Consider the following 22,018-nt stretch of genomic DNA (forward strand, 5'->3'; position numbering starts at 1 on the left):
CGTAAAAGTCCTGCAGGGTACTATAAAGAATTGTCACAAACTGCTGGGTCATGTATAATGAATTTAGCAGATATCGACATGTTATTTGGGAATGTTGTTCCACAACCTTTATGGGGTAAAATTCGTCATATAGATCATGACCAGGAATTGGGTGACACGTAGGCTAATATTACTACTGCAGATGCCCGACAAGTTGGTGGTGCCAAGCCTGAGCCTTTGATAGCGGAACTCCCTGGTAAAATAGTAGATTACATGAAAACGATAATGCCTGCAATACGCGTAAATTGGGATAAATTGTCTGCATGCAAGCAAAAGAAAGAAGAAACTGTTTCAGATTTCTTCACCAGATTTGAAGAAACATTCGTTGACCACAGCGGTCAAGATATGACCACAGAAGGTGGTCAGAGATTGTTTATCGATAAATTCGTGCACAATCTGTTTCCAGAATTGTGTAAGAAATTAAAAGATTCAGAAAGTTCTTGGGCAGTCTCATCTTCAGCCCAGATATTGGCTACTGCACAATATTACGAAAATAGAGACAAGGATGAGAAAGATAAAGTAGAAAAGAAAACTAGAGAACTAAAAACTAAGGTTTTGCTACAGCAAGCCTATCCGCCACGTGGTGGTGGTAATCAAAATAATAATGGTCAGAATCACTATCAAAATACTTTTCAGCAACCTCAACAGTATCAGAGAAACTCGCAAAGATTCGAGTATAACCAACCCCGTGTACTTGTAGGTCCCAACCAGTGTTTATATTGCAAACAAGAGGGTCACTACAAGTATAATTGTCCTGCCCTATCACAACGTACAAATGGAGTTTCTAGTGTTAGAGGTCGTGGCAGTCAGCAAGCACCTAGAGGTAGAGGGCGTGGAAACGCCCCACAGGACGCACGTCCCCTTCCACCACAAAACTCTATGAACAGGTTTGATCAGCAAAATAACGTATCTGACAGGACAGCTCAGTACTATGTTGATGATTATTACACAGAAAATGAGCAGTGGGAGAATGATGATTGCTAGGACAGCCATAGACAAAGAGAGGGAGTTGTTTCAGTTCCAGTAGATCAGAGTGGACCTTACGTTGAGGTGATTACATCAGGTGTGTCAGAACCTTTTCTGTTGGATACTGGTGCTACAAAGAGTTCTATTATGCACTCAAAACTCCCTGGCGCACCTTTGTCTGGCGAAATGAACATTTCTGTAGGTTTTTCTGGCGCCCCAGTTAGAAATCCGATTTCTGACCCTTTATCTCTTTCTGTCGGTCCTTGTGAATTCGAAGCACCCCTTATTCTGACGACAGGTTGTGGTGAAAATTTGCTAGGACTAGATTTACTAAAAAGATTGTATGCGACTTTGTACTGTTCTCCTTCAGGAGTACAACTCACTTTAGGTAAGAAAGTGGTTTCTCCCATTTATTTGTCGAGAGATGCACTTCCAGCAGAATTGTCGCTTCTCCCAGATATTCTTTGGGCTACTGGTCCTAATGATGTAGGTCTTTTAGAAATTACACCATATGTTGTAACATTGAAATCTAATGTCAAAATGCCACGAATTCCCCAATACAAAATATCTAATGAGGGTGAAAAAGCTTTGCTAGCGATTGTTTACGAATTAATTGGAAAAGATGTGATTGAGGAAACACGAGGAAATATTTGCAATAGTCCTGTTCTGCCTTTTTTAAAACGGACTGACCCTTCTCAGCCACCTGTGTACAGATTCGTGATTGATCTTCGGGAAGTAAATAAAATAGTTGTGCCACAATTCCCAGTTGTCCCCGACATTACCACCTTATTGACCATGATTCCAGCTTCTGCTTCGTGGTTTTCGGTGATTGACCTGAAGAATGCTTTCTTCAGCATCCCAATTGCTGAGGAGAGCAGGGATATTTTTTCCTTCAGTTTAGGAGGTCGAAGCTTCCGCTTTAAACGCGCTCCTCAAGGCTACTGTGAAAGCCCCTCAATATACAGTAAAGCCCTGAAAACACAGCTTGACACGATTGTTTTACCAAAAGGTGCTACTCTTGTACAGTATGTGGACGATTTGCTCATTGCTGCAGATACTGAGAAAATTTGTAAAAAGGCCACGTTGACATTATTGCGTCATCTGTGTGATCTGCATCACAAGGTGTCACTTTCCAAGCTTCAATATAGCCGACAAGAAGTGACCTACTTAGGTCACCTCTTATCGAAGGAGGGAAGGAAACTGACACCAGAAAGAATTCAGGCAATAGCGAAATTGAGTGTGCCAAGAACACAGAGAGAAGTGCGTGCTTTCTTGGGCATTACATCGTACTGTAGACAATGGATTCCAAATTTTTCGTTATTGGCCAAACCCTTGGTGGCATTAACGTGTAAAAATACACCCAATCCCATTCCTTGGTCTGAAGAGTGTCAGAAAAGTTTTCTCGAATTACGCACAGCATTATGTTCGGCCCCGGTGTTAGGTACCCCCAACTACAGTAAGCCTTTCACATTGTATGTCCACGAGAAGGAAGGCTGTGCATTGTCTGTATTGACTCAGTTATTCGGAGATAGACAGCGGCCATGCGCCTACTTTTCGTCAACTTTGGATCCTGTAGCTAAAGCTTTGCCAAGTTGCTTAAGGGCCACAGCAGCAGCAGCTGTTTCTATTCGACAGTCTGCAGGTCTAGTAATGAATAATACACTAATCGTGATGGTCCCGCATGCAGCAGACACATTGTTAAATAGGACCAAGACACAGCACCTAACTAGTGCTCGACTGTCCAGTTACGAATTGACGCTACTAGCGAGCCATGTGCACATAAAAAGGTGCAGTACCTTGAACCTAGCCACATTGTTACCAATTGCAGAGGAGTCAGATGCTTCAGAACAGCACGATTGTTTTCTCACAACAGAGGAAGAGACAAAAGGGAGAGTGGATTTGTTTGACACTCCTCTTGCTGAATGTGATGGTACATTATGGGTAGATGGTTCATGCTTTAAACTCCCAAATGGGAACGTGACTACAGCATATGCTGTCACAACTTTGCACACAGTCGTTGAAACTGCACGAATACCACATGGTTGAGCTCAAGCCGCAGAACTAGTAGCACTGACGAGAGCATGTGTATTGTCTAAAGGAATGAGAGTGACTGTCTACACTGATAGTCAGTATGCATTTGGAGTGGCTCACAGTTTTGGACGATTGTGGAGAGAACGTGGATTCCTGACTTCGCATGGAGCTAAGATTCAGCACGGTCAGTTGGTGAATGAGCTTTTTGAATCACTGACCTTGCCCTTGCAAATAGCGATTGTGAAATGTAGTGCTCACAAGAAGGTGACTGATGATGTTGGTCGTGGAAATGCATTTGCTGATGAGACCGCTAAGGAAACTGCAAAGAATGTGATGAGCCGAATATATGTTGCAGGCCCTGAAAGATGGACTGGTGAAGTTGGAATATGTGAGGACACGATAGAGAGTGTGAAGTCCATCCAAGCTGAGGCCACAGAGAAAGAGTTGAGCACGTGGAGAGAGAGTACAGGAAGAATGGATGCAAATGGTTGTTGGATCGAATTGACAGAGCATCAGAGATGGTTGTTACCCGATGCATATGTACTTGCAGTGGTCACAATGGCCCATGGAATGGCTCATATCAGCGCGAAAGGGATTTGCGAGTTGTTGGCCCCAGTATGGAAGAATTCAGGGATTCCCAAGTGTGCAGAGAATGTTGTCAAGAATTGCATGGTATGTCTGAAACACAATCCTGGTAGGGGAACCCCAACTCCAGCTGGTCATTTTTCACCTCCTACGTATCCGTTCGAGGTTTTGCAGCTAGATTTCATACACATGGAGAGGTGCAACAACTTAAAATACGTGCTTGTTGTTGTTTGTGCTTTCTCAAGATGGGTAGAAGCCTATCCCCTAAAAGACAATACTGCCTTATCCACAGCGAAAGCCCTTGTAAAAGAGTACTTCCCCAGGTTTGGAATGCCTAGAATGGTCTGGTCTGACAACGGAAGTGAGTTTGTGGGTCGTGTGATGAAAAAAGTGTGTTAAGGGCTAGGCATTAGGCAGAAGTTCCACGCTGCAAATCACCCCCAATCAGCTGGATTAGTAGAATGTTACAATGGCACGCTAAAACTTAAATTGGCCAAAATCCAAGCGAGCACGGGTCTTAAATGGCCTGACGCTCTACCCTTAGCACTCCTATCCACCAGAATGACTGTGCATTCGCGAGTGAAACTCAGCCCCTATGAGATCGTCTTTGGCCGGCCAGCCAACATATGGGGAGTGCCTAGGCCCACAAAGTTCAGCGAGCTGCAACACCCTATTTTGCTTGATTACTTGTATGAATTGACGGCTAAATTGCGTGTTTTGCATCAACAGGTCCACAACACCCTGCCTCCGGTCTCTGAGACTCCGGGTCACTCCATTGACCCCGGTTCCTGGGTTCTCGTCCGCAACTTTCAAAGAACAAGAAACGACCAGCCCAGGTGGACCGGGCCTCACCTCGTCCTTCTGTCCACGAGGTCAGCTGTCCGGGTGGAGGGGAAGGCCAACTGGGTCCACGGGATCCACTGTAAAAAAGTACCCTTCCCTCTGCCCTATGACCAGTGGAGCCAGAAGGGTGTCACTGACTCAGAGCTCACAGCTGTGCCACGTATCATACCTGTCAGCGATGACCGTGTGAAAGAAACTAACCCTGAATGTGAAAGCGAGAACATTTTCCAAGAAACTGTGCCACCACCAGAACAATTGAACTCTTTGGAACCTGAACTCCTGTTTCAGGATCAGACAGTACCAGGAAAGAAACGTTACAATCTGAGACCGAGAAAAACGAACTGATAAGAGTGATTCCTTTTTATGATTTTGAGACCAAGACCTATGGACTAATAAATTATTTTTTCTCCCAAACACTTTTTGTGCAGCTCTCCCATTTAGGAAACTTGCTTATTTTTGTTTTTCGAACCGCCATCCGGGTTCCGCTGCTAGGGCCGCGATTGGTTAAAGTCTTCGGAAGTGCAGCCAACGACGTTAGGTCGGTGGTTCTGGTCGGTCCAAGGGAGTTGCCCTAGACTGACAGAAGCACTCCTTAGCAGAATCAACCTCCTCGTCGCGGGCAGCACCTTAGAGAGGATGGAGTTTCCTGATGTGGAGAGACCTGCCAAACAAATGAACTTTAAGCAGAGACTATGTAACACGATGGCGAAGAAAAGTTTTATAATATTGTGTATTTTTATGCTATCCAGCGTAATGATCTTTTTGATAAGTTATGTTTTATTCTCTTTCCATGTAACATTTGCGCCTACTACATCACCCATACCTCCTCCTACGGTTTCCTCTCATTCTTTCCACCCTCTGCCTGACCACGAATCCAATAGAAGGTTAGAATTCATTAATAACTCCTTCGTTCAGTTATTACACCAACACCAACTTGTAATGAACACAACTAACTGTTGGGTGTGCGGCCTCATGCCTCACACAACGGATAAAGGTATCCCCTATTTGGTCCTGCCATTTAGTCACAATGGTTCAGTATGGGCGTATAGGACAATGTTCATATATGCACGAGAAATCCAACCCCTATGTTCTGTAAAAGACAACCTCAAGACTAGCGCCCTAGTCAAAGGTATAGTTGACATGATCAGGGAAGTGACTTCTTATGAAGATACTCCGGATGATGAGATACTTGCATATGTAGGTTGGAACGTGACCGGATATGGCACTACGTTGAGTGAGAAACAGCAAGTCAAAAGATCCTCCCCCATCTGGATCGTACTCCATCAAGGTCACCTATGTCTGCAAGGCATTGGCAGGAATCCCAGAGCTCAGCTAGGGAAGAGTGTCTGTACGGAAACATATGTTTTTGGATCCCAGACCTCCCCTGCTTTTTTAGCCGCTAAGGGTACTTATTTCATCTGCCATGATAGAGCCTATACATGGTTGCCCCCTGACTTCTCGGGCTCATGTTTTGTTTCATTCCTGTTGCCTCCCACCTACACAGCAGCGGCGGATTACCACCGGACAAGGGTAGTTAGAGGTGTCTTGAGTAAAGAAGACACTGCAGGTCAAGAATTTGGGGATTTTGCAAAGGGTTTTCTGCCGTTCTGGGGATCCATGGCTAACAGTAGAAACATAAGGCAATTAACAAGGGTAGTTGAACCCACCGTGACTGAAACCGCTGGTGCCCTTAGTAACTTGACTGCTGAGCTCCAGTCGGATCGACTTATGACCCTTCAGAACCGAGTCGCTTTGGATGTTATACTTGCAGACCGAGGTGGAGTATGCAAATTGATCCAATCTAGTTGTTGCATTTTCATCCCAGATAATGCTCCAACCGTGTACAGGGCCATCTCCAAACTACATAAGATTTCTGAATCTATCCATGTGGATAAAGGAGATTGGTCGTTAATGGGATGGTTCTGGGAACTGATATCTGCCTGGGGATGGAAAATTCTGATGGTCATTGGGATGGTCTTAGCCATTCTTTTCCTGTTCTGTCTGTGCATACAGTGTGCTCCTGCAATATGTGGCCTCTGCGTTACATCATGTGTAAGGAAGCCTGTGTCAAGAGATGAACTAAGTACTAGAATGATGTTATAGCAACATCTCAATGACTTTAGGAATATAGATCTGGACTCAGACTAACATGAGGATAGATTAATTGCCTATGTAAGGGCAAAAGGAGGGTTTGTGGTTCTGAAAATCTGGATTCATGTAATAGTTCTGGACTCGAGAATTAAAACTTCGTCGAAACATGACGAATTTGGTATCAAAAGACCGAGAATGACGAGTACATCATGTACATGTATTTTCAGCATATTCGAGTGACGATTTCACCTCGAAATCGTCATTTACATTCTGAACCCTTGACTCCCATTTTATATGTTGCCCTTTACATAGGCCTTAATCCAGTTGAATTTGATTCCACAAGGACACGTACTCCTTGATCGACGTTTCCCTGACCTCAGTACAAGTTGGAACCATTGCCCCAGGCCGATCTCGTTAGGTCAGTTCCCTTCCAGTGGCCGAGCAAGATAGCATCTAGGCTCAACGGACCATAAAACCATTTCAGCGCGCACACCTGCCATATCTCGCTCACATCTCTTTCCACTCTTTTCCTTCACGTACTTTATGGTGGGGTGGTGCCCGTTTTTATTAGGGGTCCAGTGTTATCTGATGAAATGTTAGGCCTTGCCAAATGATTTGTTGTAGGCAGCACTAAGTGAAATATGGACATGTCATCATGACTCTGCTTTTCCTTTGAACCAGAATATGTTAACTATTTACTTTACAACCAAGAATGTTTTGCCCGAGGCCCAAACTTATGTATAAGAAGAGAAGCCTGACTTTGTAAAAGTGTACAGTCTCCTGAGAACATACCCGTATTGTACTTCTAGGACACCTGTTACCTTGGTTGCAGCCAATAAACTAATCTTTGACTTCACCCAGAAGACTCCGAGTTTCTGTAGGTCTGTATCAGGAAGAACCCGAGGTCTCCGGGTGTTGATCCCCTGGCACCGCTGGGTTACCGGTTCTGTGCCGGTTCTTAAAAACCCAGTACCTCAATGAGGCGGGCGGACCTTCAGTACGGTAGAAAGGATATAAATGAGGTGGGCAGACCTTCAGTGCGGTGGAAAGGATATAAATGAGGCATGCTTACCTTCAGTATGGTGGTAAGGATATAAATGAGGCATGCGGACCTTCAGTATGGTGGAAAGGATATAAATGAGGCATGCGGACCTTCAGTACGGTGGAAAGGATATAAATGAGGTGGCCGTACCTTCAGTATAGTGGAAAGGATATAAATGAGGCGGGCGGACCTCCAATATGGTGGAAAGGATATAAATGTAGCAGGCGGACCTTCACTGCAGTGGAAAGGATATTAATGAGGCAGGCAGACCTTCATTGCGATGGAAAGGCTATAAATGAGGTGGGCAGACCTTCAGTATGGTGGAAAGGATATAAATGAGGCATGCGGACCTTCAGTGCGGGGGAAATGATATAAATGAGGTGGGCAGACCTTCAGTGCAGTTGAAAGGATATAAATGAGACAGGCGAACCTTCAGTGTGATGGAAAGGATATGAATGAGGCGGGCAGACCTTCAGTATGGTGGAAAGGATATAAATGAGGCATGCGGACCTTCAGTGCGGTGGAAATTATATAAATGAGGTGGGCAGACCTTCATTGCGGTAGAAAGGATATTAATGAGGCTGACAGACCTCCGGTATGGTAGAAAAGATATAAATGAGGGATGCAGACCTCCAGTATGGTAGACAGGATATAAATGAGGCGGGCAGACCTCCAGTATGGTAGAAAGGATATAAATGAGGTGGTCGGACCTTCAGGATGGTAGAACGGATATAAATGAGGTGGTCGGACCTTCAGTATGGTAGAAAGGATATAAATGAGGCGGTTGGACGTTCAGTATGGTAGACAGGATATAAATGAGGCAGGCAGACTTTCAGTATGGTGGAAAGGATAAAAATGAGGCATGCGGACCTTCAGTGCGATGGAAAGGATACTAATGAACCTGGCAGACCTCCAGTATGGTAGAAAGGATATAAATGAGGGATGCAGACCTTCAATCCGGTGGAAAGGATATAAATGAGGCGGTCGGACCTCCAGTATGGTAGACAGGATATAAATGAGGCAGGCAGACCTTCAGTATGGTGGAAAGGATATTAATGAGGCGGGCGGACCTTCAGTGCGGTGGAAAGGATATAAATGAGGCAGGTGGACCTTCAGTGCAAAGGAAAGGATATAAATGAGCCGAGCAGACCTTCACTATGGTGGAAAGGATATAAATGAGGCAGGCGGACCTTCAGTGCGCTTGAAAGGATATTAATGAGGCTGGCAGACCTCCAGTATGGTAGAAAGGATATAAATGAGGGACACAGACCTTCAGTACGGTGGAAAAGATATAAATGAGGCGGGCTGACCTCCAGTATGGTAGACAGGATATAAATGAGGCAGGCAGACCTTCAGTAAGGTGGAAAGGATATTAATGAGGCGGGCGGACCTTCAGTGCGGTGGAAAGGATATAAATGAGGCAGGCGGACCTTCAGTGCAAAGGAAAGGATATAAATGAGCCGAGCAGACCTTCACTATGGTGGAAAGGATATAAATGAGGCAGGCGGACCTTCAGTGCGATTGAAAGGATATTAATGAGGCTGGCAGACCTCCAGTATGGTAGAAAGGATATAAATGAGGGACGCAGACCTTCAGTACGGTGGAAAAGATATAAATGAGGCGGGCAGACCTCCAGTATGGTAAAAACGATATAAATGAGGCGGGCGGACCTCTAGTATGATAGAAAGGATATAAATGAGGCGGTCGGACCTTCAGTATGGTAGAACAGATATAAATGAGGCGGTCGGACCTTCAGTATGGTAGAACAGATATAAATGAGGCGGTCAGACCTTCAGTATGGTAGAACAGATATAAATGAGGCAGTCGGACCTTCAGTATGGTAGAACGGATACCCCTCCCAACGTACTGTAAACCAGGTCTTGAGTCTCCTGTCTCCCGAGACATTCTGCTAGTAAACTTTATGTTGTTGGGGTCTTGAAGGCACATCAGGTGCCTAGTGGCTTGGTGATCTGTTTATTATTAATACTGCTACTAATAATAATATTGTTATTATATCAGTAGTATTGTTTTCATTATTAGTACTATGTTATTATTATTGTGATTGTGTGATCTGTTTCACTGTGGTACTTATGTTACTTTAGTTACTGTGTTCATTATTATTGTTGGCCTTGTTATTACTGCACTGTTATTAATATTTGTACTATTGTTATTGTTGCTATTATTGGTCCAATGATCTTCTTTCCTCTTGTCTTGGAGTTCTTTCATGGTCTGCCAGAGTTGTGGGAATCAGCTCTCATGTTTGCTACACTGGTCCGATTGCCTGGATGGATTCTGTGTGTCATAGATTCACTTTGAATCATCTTTGCCCTCTTTCTTTGTTTCCAAATGTCAGTGCCTGTCTTTCACCAACTCCCTCTCTCAACATCACTCCCAAATTAGTTCAATAATAGTATAATACTTTATTGCCATGATGTATTGATATTACGCACTCTCTCTCTCTTTCTAACTCTCTCTTGCTTTGCCTCTCTCTTTCTGTATCTCTTTCCGTGACCGTTTCTTTAGCCTTTGCAACTTTGCTTTCTGTCTGTCTTTCCTTCTTCTCATTCAGCTCCTTTCTCTTTGTCCTTCTCTATTTTTCTCTTTACCCCTTCTCTATCATGGTCTTTTTTTCAATGTCTTTCTCTCACTCTGACCCCTCTCAATCTCTCTTTCTGTCCTTTCTCCTACTCGCTCTCTACCTTCCCTCAGTCTTGCTTTCCCTTTGTCTACTTCCTCCTCTGTCTGCCTTCCGCTAGTTTCGCTGTTATCTCTCTCTTTTTCTCCTCTCTTTCCCTTAACTCTCATCCCAACTTCTTTTGACCTGTTTCTCTCTCCTTACACATCTCTCTCACTCTCTTCCATCTATCACTCTTTCTTCGGCTTGTCTCTCTTCCTCCCCCTTCTCTTGTTTTCCTCTCTCACACACCCTCTCTCCTGTGCCTCTTTCTTTGTGCCTCTGTTTCATTCTCCTTGTGCTTCCGGTCAGGTTCTAATGCTCTTGTCGTCTCTTTCCGGTTGTGCAGACAGCAGTCCCTGGGCGCGAGGCATTTCTTGAAGTGAGCCTGCACTTTGATGCTCAGAGCCAGCTCATCATGGTTCCCTGCCCGCTGGAGCTGGAAGAGCTGTTCTCCAAGGCCTTGGACACCGTGGTGACCTCTGTTGTCCAGGTAACGGACGCCATCTTTGTACAGTACTTCGTACTCCTGAAGTCTGCAGGTAGAGCTGTCCCAGAGAGGAGGGATGATTTTTTTAAAAGCAGATTAGTTCATGTAACAGGGCCTTTACTGCTCAGATATTGTTCTTAATTTCAAAATTGCTAAATAATGACAGGTTCATTCAGCCTGAATGTCTGATTCAGCCAATATGTCTGCAAAATCTTTATTTATGTATATAGACATCAATATTATCTTTTATTTGCATTAGTGGCACAGAAGGCAAGCCTCTTCACATACCCCAGCCCTTTTCCTCCCTTTAAACTGGGCTATGAAAGTTTGCAGTATTTCATAATAGCCCTTTCAGACCATTTGGCTTTTTGCCAAATTTAAATCAAAATGAGGGGCTAAAATGTACTATATGGGACCATTTTAAGAAAAAAAATCACGTGGACAAACCAGGCCGAAGGCCCCTTATGAAGGCAGGCTTGCTTGCTCCAACCCAGATTTGGGTATAATACATGCAGGTAGCCGGCTGCTCCAGCACAGGCAAAGACCAGGACATGTGGATGTGTGTAGATCTGCGTCTGTGATTCAGCTGGCCTAAGGTACTCCTGGAAAGGTTGCACCACTAGTAGACTCCACACCGGAGGGTAAGTTATACAACAGCACTACCAAGTGGATTGCGTGTACCAAGCTCAGTCCTAATGTCAGGATTAGGTTGGCCTAGCCGGTACTACGCACAGCTTCCCTTCGGCCTATAGCATGGGTCACACAGTTAGGTAGTCTCTTAGGAAAGGAGTGGTCAGAATATAAAGCGATAGGTTTGCAGATTCCCTCCTCTGGATCTACAGTTCCCATCAGCCTATGGGAAAATCCTCTGGATCTATGTAAAGTAGGGCATGGTAATAGAGGCATCAAAGTGCTGAACGGTTGCTATAGCACACCTCCCATCTGGAACCTTATCTGGAAAGCAGCACAAATCGAACTTTAGTGTCCATCTGTGGTTGAGTACATTTTTTGTATGAAGAAAAAGTACCAGTATTCAATTAAAAAAGAATTTATGAACAGTGGCCATCTTTTCTCATAAAGCTCGCTAAGTACTGACGTCATTCATTCTTGGTTGTAGCTATGGCAGAGGAAACTCAAAAGTCACCTTTGGCAATCTACTGTCCAGAAGCCGTAGTCATGCTGACAGCATCGTTTTGTGCACCCTCAGTGACCAGTGACTAGAGACTTTCCAATTCAGTAGCCATTACCCTCTAAATGCGTTGTTCTTCTCCACAGTCTCAAGGTGCGATATTGCCAGCTCACTTAACTCCAAATCCACTTTAAGTTTCCCTTTTGAGGCAGCACTCTTTGTCCCCTATGTGCCTCCTATACGATGTGAATGACCAAACAGGAGGACTTTGCCCCTCCCCCTTTTATCTGTTTCTCATATGGCAGCTTCCCTGAACCCGAACGAGGCATGGGTCAGCTTAAGAGACTTCCCCTTTAGGAGGACCCTGGGCGAGCCCAGGTGAGTTTGCTGTTTGCGTCATGAATTTAAGCCAGTAGGTCACCGCCTAATTTTGTACCAGCGACACTGCTGCAGTCCCTTGTCACCACTATGGAGGTAAGCTTCCCAGAGCAGATGCATGGACCCCGTTCAGTGGTTTAAGTACTTGTTGCCTCTCTGATCACTACCATCTTGGGTGTGAACACTGTTAGGACACACCTTCTGAGCAGGTTTTTCCATCCTTTAATTACTTTTCCCTAAATCCAGCCATCATCGCTCGATTGGTAGAAAACTCAGGTGCATGATGTTAGTTCATTTTGCTAATGAGTTATAGAGACTTAAGCTGGCCATAGCTTTTTGAGGCTGTGGAGATAAACAGACTTTTACAACAAGCTAATCCAGAAGTTATCAAAGCCCTGACCGCTACGCTCCTCCGCAACAAACAGGGCATGGGTTTCTTTAGCTGGTGGTTTTGAAAGAAATGACTTTGTGGGCATCACTAATATGGGAGTGTAGAAATAAAGCAATAGCCATCTGTTACTTGTTGATCTAGTTCAGTCTTCTTCATGTTGGAAGCAGGTTGTAGACTCCACTGTCCTAGAACGCCCTTACTAAGGATGAGACCTGTTGCGTTCATTATATTAACGCTAAAATGTACAGCAGCTTGCATACAAAACCCCAGTGAGAAACCATGACCATGCACTGATGTCGGAAGTGTACCCGGCAACATAGAATGCACTATATTGACTGAAGCATATTCCTAGAGAAGCCTCCTAGACAAGGAACACCTTTAGTCAAGCTTGAAGAACACCTTAGAGTGACTGGAAATCAGATAAGAGTGAGGCAAACATGCGGGAAGAGAACAAATGCAACCAAACAAATAATATTAATGAAACATTTATGAAGAGTGATTCCTGCTCCAAATAAAATTAAATTGAAGGGAGAATGTAAGCTTCAGTGACCATTGCTGAGACATCATTTGATCTTTAGCCATGATGTTCTTTCTATGGTTGTCTTATGCTGTAGCCCCATTGTTGGATATAAAAACAACACAGGTTCCTTATTACCTCATGTTTCTTTAGGCATTTTGTTTATGTATGCTGGCCATAATTTGTTGCTCTGTCTCTAACCCATGAAAGGAAATGTCATCAGAAAAGGGAAGTCTATACAAACATTGCACTATCAACATTTTGAAGTTAAAAGCTCTTTTTTCCATTCTAATTGACAATAAAAGAAAATTCGCCTTTATACTTGCACTTAGCAGCTGTATTTGTTTGCAGTATTAATCTGCACGTCAAACTTCCGTTGCTCCTATGATATCACTTCCTGCTAAGGGCAGGAAGTGCCTTGAGGTCCGAAGCCTAAAACCAGCTCACTAGGGGGCACAATCTAGGCAAATAAAATAAATACAAATAGTTTCTTTTTGATTGCTGGACTTGGCAGAAGTTAGCCCATCGATAGTGCTAGAGATCGCGGGTCACCCGACCAATAATTTCGCCACTTCTGGCTTCGGGCCCATATACTTTACTTTATCATATACATTGATCAGGTGACCACACAATCTACTACCAATAATTGTGAGTTCCCTTTCGATGACTTCTAGTGTACCCAACTTACCATCCACCGTTATGGGTACCTATGACCACGATGGGTCAGGGAGCTAGCTGTAAAAGGAAAGGCAGCAAAATACAAACCCAACTTTTATGCTTTATTTATGAAATGACCACGGACAACTGGAAATTTTGAAAGCTTTATCTTAAATTCAAGTAAAAAGGCAGTCATACAACTTTATCAAAAGAATGCTAGTGCGACAGGGAACCCGCTAAGTGAGAGGAAAACTAAGATAAGGGGCAAGGTGAACACGCTATAACTCTGAGTTACTTTAGTCAGTTTTACGAGAGAAAAACCAAGACCATATCAGGAAGTTGCAAACTGCAATACAGAAAATGATTTCTAAAAGGTAGGGTAACATAGGAACACTCTATGAAATCAAATGCAAATGACTTTATGAAATGCAATGGTTGCAGGAGAAAGCATGGAAAATTATCACGTGCAAAGGTATGTCTTTATTGAAGCAAAGACAGAAAAATAGAAAGGTGCAGTTTTAAGAATTTCAGAGCAATATTTACCTAGACTGGTGTGAAAACCAACCCTGGCCACGGGTCAGTTAAGGACAGGAAAACCCTCAGGGAAGGATAACCCTCAGTAGGACAGCAGGTGCAGAATGGACACCCCAGGACAGGACAGGAAACCCAGATTCGGATCAGGACTGGACCACCAGGACACGACCAGCACCCGCAGTTCGGAAGCAACGCCTGCGCTCCACCCTCTCTGCAGCTATCAGTCAGGACCCCGATTGGGTCAGCGAATTCCCCAGCAAAGTGCTCCGCCAGCACTTAAGGTTCAGTAAAACCTTCAGAGTCTGTGGTCAAGTTTCGGACAGAGAGCTCCGCAGCACCTCTGTATCAAGTCACCTATTGAGTGCGTTGGGTCAGTGACAGGTCAGCTATTCAGACAAGTCGGACAATTTCCCTAGGTGAACCCAGGGTAGATATACTGTTTTGGGACAGGGTACCACCCCCCAAATGTTGCAAAGTGTCAGAATTCCCAATTTCGATTGGTCCTAAGGTAGGATTTGGTTAACACACCAATCAGAACAGACTATTACAAGCCCTACTTAGCATCCTAGGGTGCCGCCTAGCAAGATTTTGGGTTCCCACGAGAAGTCGCACGGAATACAATGAAAACTTATACATTTGTTACAATATAGGAACATGTGCTCCATCCTCCTGGGTCAGAGGTAATTCTCCCAGGAGCATCTCGACTGTGGCTGCCAGCTGGCTGAGTTCCACGGTCCAAGTTTGTCTGTGGCCTCGCATTTTGAGCATGCGCAGAAAGGACCTTCAAAATGGCTCACGACCCATTCGGACCCCCATTTCCCGTGATACATGAAAAGTAAGCGAAAACAAATTAGTACATAGAAATAAATGAATGTATTACATGTCATGAGTTCACACTACAGGTTCATCATTATAAAAATATACTATGCATTATTGGTGAGTTGCAACGAACAATTTCACAAGAGCAGCAGCACAAAGCTTCACCACGTTATAGCCATCTTATTGCATATTACGCATGCGCACCCTTTCCCTCCAAAACTATCTCTACACGAAGTCACGTGAGTGTGACTGACGCATGCGCAGCGGAGGAAAGTCAAGCAGCGGCCATTTTTAAAACACGGATTAATCGTATTAGTAAAACACATAAGCAAGCTTCTCTATCATACATATATATCGAAAATAAAAGATTTTAGTAAAACATACAATTTGTTACGAGGTTACAACGGTTTCGAGGTTCATGAATCGAGCAAGTCGCGATGCGAAATCTTGCTCTATCAATAGCAAGAAACAACAGTTTTTATTTTTGTAAAAAGGTGTAAGTGCACTGATAATTGTATGAAAACTAAAGTAATATGCAACACAGATTTATAAAAGTATTGTTATTGGTTTAATAAAGATTTCTCGTCCACTTAAAAAAGAAAATTGGTTCTGTTCTTTGCTTGGACATATTGCTGTCTTTATAAAATCAGTTATTTTGTAGACCCCTACTCAGATCATCCTTTGAATTAAATTCAGGTGGTGCAGTCTTGGGATGAGATGCCCAAGGAAGGATCTGAAGAACAGACCAGGACTGTCACACCTGCACAGCTCCAGGACCCAACACAGAAGTTCCAGGACCCTACACAGAACTCCCAGGACCCAGCACAGAAGTCCCAGGACCCGGTGGCTGCTGGTATGTTGAGAAGATATTTCATTGCTGCTGTGAACTCCTCAGGTCTACAAGCTCTTCTCCATGGGTTCCTCCATGCTAGTGCTGTACGTATGAAGCTTAAGATTCTTACTCATGAGTGTAAGAACAACAGCAGTTTCAGAAGGTGTGCTTCCATGACCTACAGTGTGTATGTTTCCATGCTTATTATTCCAAGCATCATGCATGTAAAGGTTTGTACATAACAGGACATAAAAGGACATCTGACAATATGCCAGCCGTATTACCGGAGTCGATAGTAATTTATGTGCACATGCATATTGAACAAACAGACAGACAGGTAAGTAGGATGTAAGTAATAGATTGCAGTATTAACTGTCACAGTGATATTACTTCCTGGTTTTGAAAGTGTTTTGTTGTAGTTTTTGGCTCTTATGGTGATATGTGGCTCTGTGCGCTGTTAGAGTTCAACGACAGATACCAAATCCAGTTCATTATTAGAGTTCACATTCAGATAGGTCATCCGATAATGTTGGGTATCCCCAGTGCCTACTAGAGAGCGAGGTTAGTAGCAACACAATCCTGCTTCCTGTTGGCCAACAATGGTCACATACTTTTAGATAGGAGCCTTCATAACTGTTTAATTCCTCCTGGCAAAGTAAAAACAATTGTCTGCTTTAAAAAAAAATGTTATGCTTCAAAGTCTCAAGAAAAATCCATTCTAATCTAATGTTGAACCCCAATTTCCAGAGTTTTTCCTTTTTCCTTATCTCAGGATACTTGTAACTAGACACAAGAGATGTGTAGGCAGATAAATCCCAGTGCAAGGCTCAACCCTCTGAGATGTCCTCCTGCTCTCTTCCTTAGGTACTGCAGAACTCTGAAGAGACCTCTATAAACCCTGCTTGTGGCTGAGAGACACATCAGCTCAGTGATTGCTTCCACCCCAGCCTAGCACCCCAGGCACGCCAATGCTCACTGATTGAAAGTGCTCCTCTTGCTTGTCCTAAGACTGCAGGAGACACTGTGTTTGCCAGGTGTAAATGTGAACTACATATGAGCTCCGAGTACAAAGACATCAATCGGCCATCCCCTTTGCCTTTTCCTTCTTCATGGCAAGCTAAGAGGTGCATGTAGCTCTGAATTAAATAATCTCAGAACACTATGATATTTTGCTAACTCTGGCTAGGGTTATGTCCAAGAAACAATGATTTTTTATTTTATTTTAAATTCCTATTAGCAGTTTTCTGTTACAAATATTGCAAACATTTATTCTGAAGACAGCTGAGATAGCCATTTTGTTATCAACATTCCCTTTGACCGTAGCAGAGATTTCCTTTCATTGGCTCATCCGCCACACTCTCTAAATCTTTCTCCTTACAGTGAGGAAGTCTTAAACATTTTTCTTTGGTTTTTAATATCTTTAAATGTACATAGAACAAATATGCATCACTCATAAACCATGTTGCCGTTTCTTGAGTACGCCGGTCTAATAGCACAGGAATTAAATGTTCTCCTTGACGCAATGTTATTGGATGAGGCTCAGTTACAACCTTAAAACATATATTAGCATTCGTGAAGTCAATAACGTAATTTCTATCTGTAGAAACGTTCTAGTAGTGCTAGCCATGGACCGAAGAGTCACACACACACCTCCCTTTTATTTAAAAGCGCTCTTACTCGTATTATTGGGTCCTTTGCAATAAATTACACATTTTCCTTGTGCCTGATATATAAATCCCTCTGCTTGAATACACTAGTCCATATTCTGGACCCAGTATCTCTCCAGGTGGATCCTAATGCTCCTCCAGAGTTTAACAATTTCTCTTCTGGCTATCATCATTGCGATAGTCCAAAACAGCAGCGTATAGTTAGGCAAAGTCTGGCCCTGTGTATTCCCAAACGTGCCTCCAGCATGTCCAGATCTATCTCTCTCCAAGTAGTGTTTTTGAGTAAACTGTTAATTTCTGTTCAAAACCATCTTAACTTTGGGCAGGTCCATAATATTTTATGTAGTAATGTACCCACCTGATGGCACCCCCTCAGACATCTGTCATTATATGACATAACCATCTTGAATAACATGGTTCTAGTATAGTATGCGCAGTGTAGTATTTTTAGCTGCATCAGCCAGAAGCCTTCTCTAATTGCAAACTCCCTTAGGTATTTACATGCCGCATCCACACTCTCCTTCCTCCAGAATACCCAATCTTCCTCCCATCTGTGCTTGAGTTTACCCAGAGGCTTTTGGCAGTTGTTTCATAATGTTTTGTTTTGTCTGTATTATGTTGCCATTTGTATCCTGTACTCCACTGTCGACTCTACCATGATCTTTAGCGAGCTTGTGTCTGAACTGAATCTATTTATGGTATTGGGAATCTGCAAGCTCAAATTGTTGCTGAAGTTCAGCAAATGTCAGCCTGCCCTGTGTACCTCATACATTCCCAGACTTGGATATGCCTTGGAGGTCCCACACCTTCTTCATTCCCTCACATTAATTCTCTCCACTTGCTCGCCTTTTATACTGTAAACTGTGTTCTAAACGTGTAAGCTTTTAATTTCCACAAATGGAGCTTTCTCTCCTGCTCTTCACCCCTCCCATATTCAATATACCTCTCTAGAGCTCCCCTCTAACTTGCCCTGTTCAATGCTATAGAGCTAAAGACACTTTTGTATTTTAGTTCCAGGTCTTTCCACTTTGATATTATCAATCTTATCTTTATGTAATCACAGCAGGTGCACACAAAAGGGTGGCTCTTGTACACACTACTTCTGGAGGATCCTGTCCGATGTTCTGCTAATGTTATGGAAGCATGCAGTGATAGAACCAAGTGGTAAAAGGGCTCTCCAATGATGAGAACCTGTTTTAGTTTTTCAGGGCGGTAAAGGATTGTTGGCCAAAACCTGGCCTCTCGAAGTTAAGCCATTATGTGCAAAAGAGACAGTCTCAACGCTTAGTCTCTCTCTCTCTCTCCTGATCTCTCGCTCTTTGCCTACACATCATCAGAGCATCATTCACATTGGAAGATTCCCATGCACCTTGAAAACTATCCCGATCTTCGTGCTGCTCAAATTTGTTTACAGAGGCTCCAACAATCTTCATTTGAAAGTGCAGCAGACTTGCTGCTCCAAGACTACATGTCAGATACAGCCTTCTACAGGCCCATCTATCTAGTTTCCAGCCTGATTATAGCAGGGAATCTGCCACAGTTCAGGTGGTTGATGGCACCCTGAAAATCATGGGGCAGGGTGATTCATGGGCTTGGTGCTCCTTGATCTCCTTGTGATCTTTGACACCTCGATCATAAAGTCCTACTTGACACATTTTCCACCAATATTGACATCTCTAGAACCTCAGTTGCTTTATTTCATTTGTTGCAGGCAAACAACAATACACACAAACTGGCTTATTCATATAATTTCTACTGCCTGTCAGATAAATCCCATGCTGTTCCATCTTTCCCCCAATTAATGTCCATCTGTATGTGGAGCTTTTGGAGGTCCGACTAGTTAAATATGAAATCACCGATCCCAGGATCCGATGACTCATGGATATGTTTTGCAGTGCAATCAACCGTTGACATTCATTGCCTTAGACACTGCATGGACATTATCAATTTATGTATCTCAGTTTATCTTCAAATCTAACTCCAGCACATCCATATAAACCAGAAATTATATCCATGTACTAATAGCTCACAAGGTGAACCAGTTCGGAAAAAAATTAGGTAGAAGAAGTTTGCTGTAGAGCTGTTACCTTAGACAATTTACAAAAGTGTGGAGCAAAGTTTTAGGTTGAAGAATAACCAGATTTCACATATACAGCCCTGAATCAAACAATGTCTTGTAAGAAATCTTGCAAAATTAACTAACTGGTTAATTGATGGTTTACATAACATCTGAGCAGGTGTAAAATATACACAAACGCAACCAATGTTTTCCCTAAATGCGAGGAAATGGAAGCAGGATTATACCACATGGTATGGATAAGTTAAGCTATTTCCGTGTACAGGGGTAAAGTTATATAGCCTGAAGAATTGATAAGACCCCCAATTTGTTGAATGTCTTCAGGGCCTGACACTGTGACTTAGAAGCAGGAAAAAAATACTACATTTATAGACCATACAATGGGCACTTACTGAAAGATGCAGAGTGATGACATGGAATGTATCTACCAGCGTCAGATGATGGAAAAGGGAGACTGACTCTTGGGCAGATCTCGAAAGCACAATATTACACATACTGCTATAAAGGGTAAATAGAAATAGAGAGTTCTAGTCTGGGATAAAATGGTACAGATACCCAGGCAACCAAAAGACGAGAGGGACCCCACTACACCATGAGACAGGGTTACAGATATGATTAAATTATCAAAAGAAAATTCTCTTGGAGATCACACATCATACATCAGTCACACCGATCTCTAAACCAGTCATTAATGGAAGCCACACAATAATTAATGCTCATTACTATTGTCAAAATTTAATTTAAAATAACTCATACATCCTAATAAAATACATGCATAAAAATCAGTTGGAAACAAATAAGAACAAAGTTTATCACAAATGGGGAAAGAGAAACATATAAAGACATATACATATGTCATTGACAAGGGTTAATTTGTAGGGGTAAACACACAGTGCATAGTATTAAGAATTCCTTTAATATCCAACACTGGGTTCCACAAATCTAAGAATAGGAAGTATCAACGCGTTTCGGTGGACTACTGGGTTACAGCCACCTTCCTCAGGACAACTAAAAATATCTAATTCCTCCTAATGATTAAAAACAGCCATTTTCGGGGGAGGAGCTACGCTAGCAAGCAAGATGGCCGCATAAGCTCCCGGCTCCGCAGACCTCCGCCAGCAGCTCGTATATCCTGCAAGTTATCCTGTTTTCCAACCGGACTCCCGTATATATGAGGAGTGACTGACTCTGAAGGCGCAATCCCGAACTTTTTATCACACCGGATGAAGGAGATACGCCGTGTTTCATTTTCGGCCTACCTGGGAGTGGAAGCCGGGGCCTCGATTTCTAACCCATCCGGGCTGGAATTGAACAACATCGGCTGTGAACCTTGGGCTTTGTCCGGTCTCCCGAACGGAGACATAATCTACCTGTTTTAAACGGCGATTTTGTATCCTGCCTGCAACGAACACGCCACGGCGTGACACATCGTTTGCTGCGGCCCTGTATCCGACGCCCGGAGACATAGTAAGCTTGTCGGGGGGGTGCGGACGGGAGCCCCGACCAGCGGCGAAGGTGCAAAATTGTGAGGTGAGAGCGCCCGTGGTTGGTGTCCGCTCCAGATTTGCCTGCTTCCCCGGAGTAGCCGGCCTCCGGGGTCTGCAACCTGATCTGTTGCTTACGAGAGGAGATGGAGGGGACGAAAGACACACCACCGCTGCGCGCCGTAATGGCGGCCATTAGAGCGCTCCACTCACAGATCATCGTCAACTACCAGGCACTGTCGGTAACAATGGATGATCTTTGCCGGAGACCGGACAGCGGCTTTTTGCCATCATCGCAGCCAGCGGTGCCACCAGTGAAACATCGTGTATCCAACTTCGAGGTCCCTGTGCAGACGCCGGATCTTTTTCGCCCTGCTGATTCCTATGAGACAGATCGCGCGCCCGTGGACATTGTCAGCGTCCCTTGCTTGAATCCTATCTCGCCGAATATCACTATGGACAACTTTGACTGCCTTAACAAGATCACCTGTGACTATTGGAAAGTTTTATCATCCTTCCACGCTTTTCCTCGCTTGCTCTGTGGAGATCGTGAACTTTTATCCTTTATTTGGCTTGCTCATATTGACTTGAACTTTCATGGAAACTTTACCTCTCTCATTGTTGCAGTGGCCTGGGTTATAAGTGCTCCAGTGGACATTCGTACTGGCCAGGGTTAACTTGTGGGACTTTTTAGGATACGTGAAAATAATTTAATCTGCTGCTGGGATTGTGACCTGTGAAATGCGGGAGTCGGGTGGTATGTTTCGTACTT

At 43.7% G+C, this 22,018-nt stretch overlaps 1 protein-coding gene across 2 annotated transcripts in view; it reads left to right on the forward strand.

Annotated features, from left to right (window-relative positions):
- The window catches only part of DNHD1 (dynein heavy chain domain 1), a 659,975-nt gene that overhangs the window by 195,405 nt on the left and 442,552 nt on the right, over positions 1-22,018 (forward strand). For both annotated transcript variants that reach the window (XM_078658741.1, XM_078658742.1), the window contains exons 8-9: positions 10,621-10,764; positions 15,883-16,039. In XM_078658741.1, coding sequence (XP_078514867.1) covers positions 10,621-10,764; positions 15,883-16,039 — 301 coding nt within the window. The remainder of the gene's footprint in view (positions 1-10,620; positions 10,765-15,882; positions 16,040-22,018) is intronic.

This window comes from Lissotriton helveticus, chromosome 8 (assembly GCF_964261635.1).
Source record: "Lissotriton helveticus chromosome 8, aLisHel1.1, whole genome shotgun sequence".
NCBI classification, from domain to species: Eukaryota; Metazoa; Chordata; class Amphibia; order Caudata; family Salamandridae; genus Lissotriton; species Lissotriton helveticus.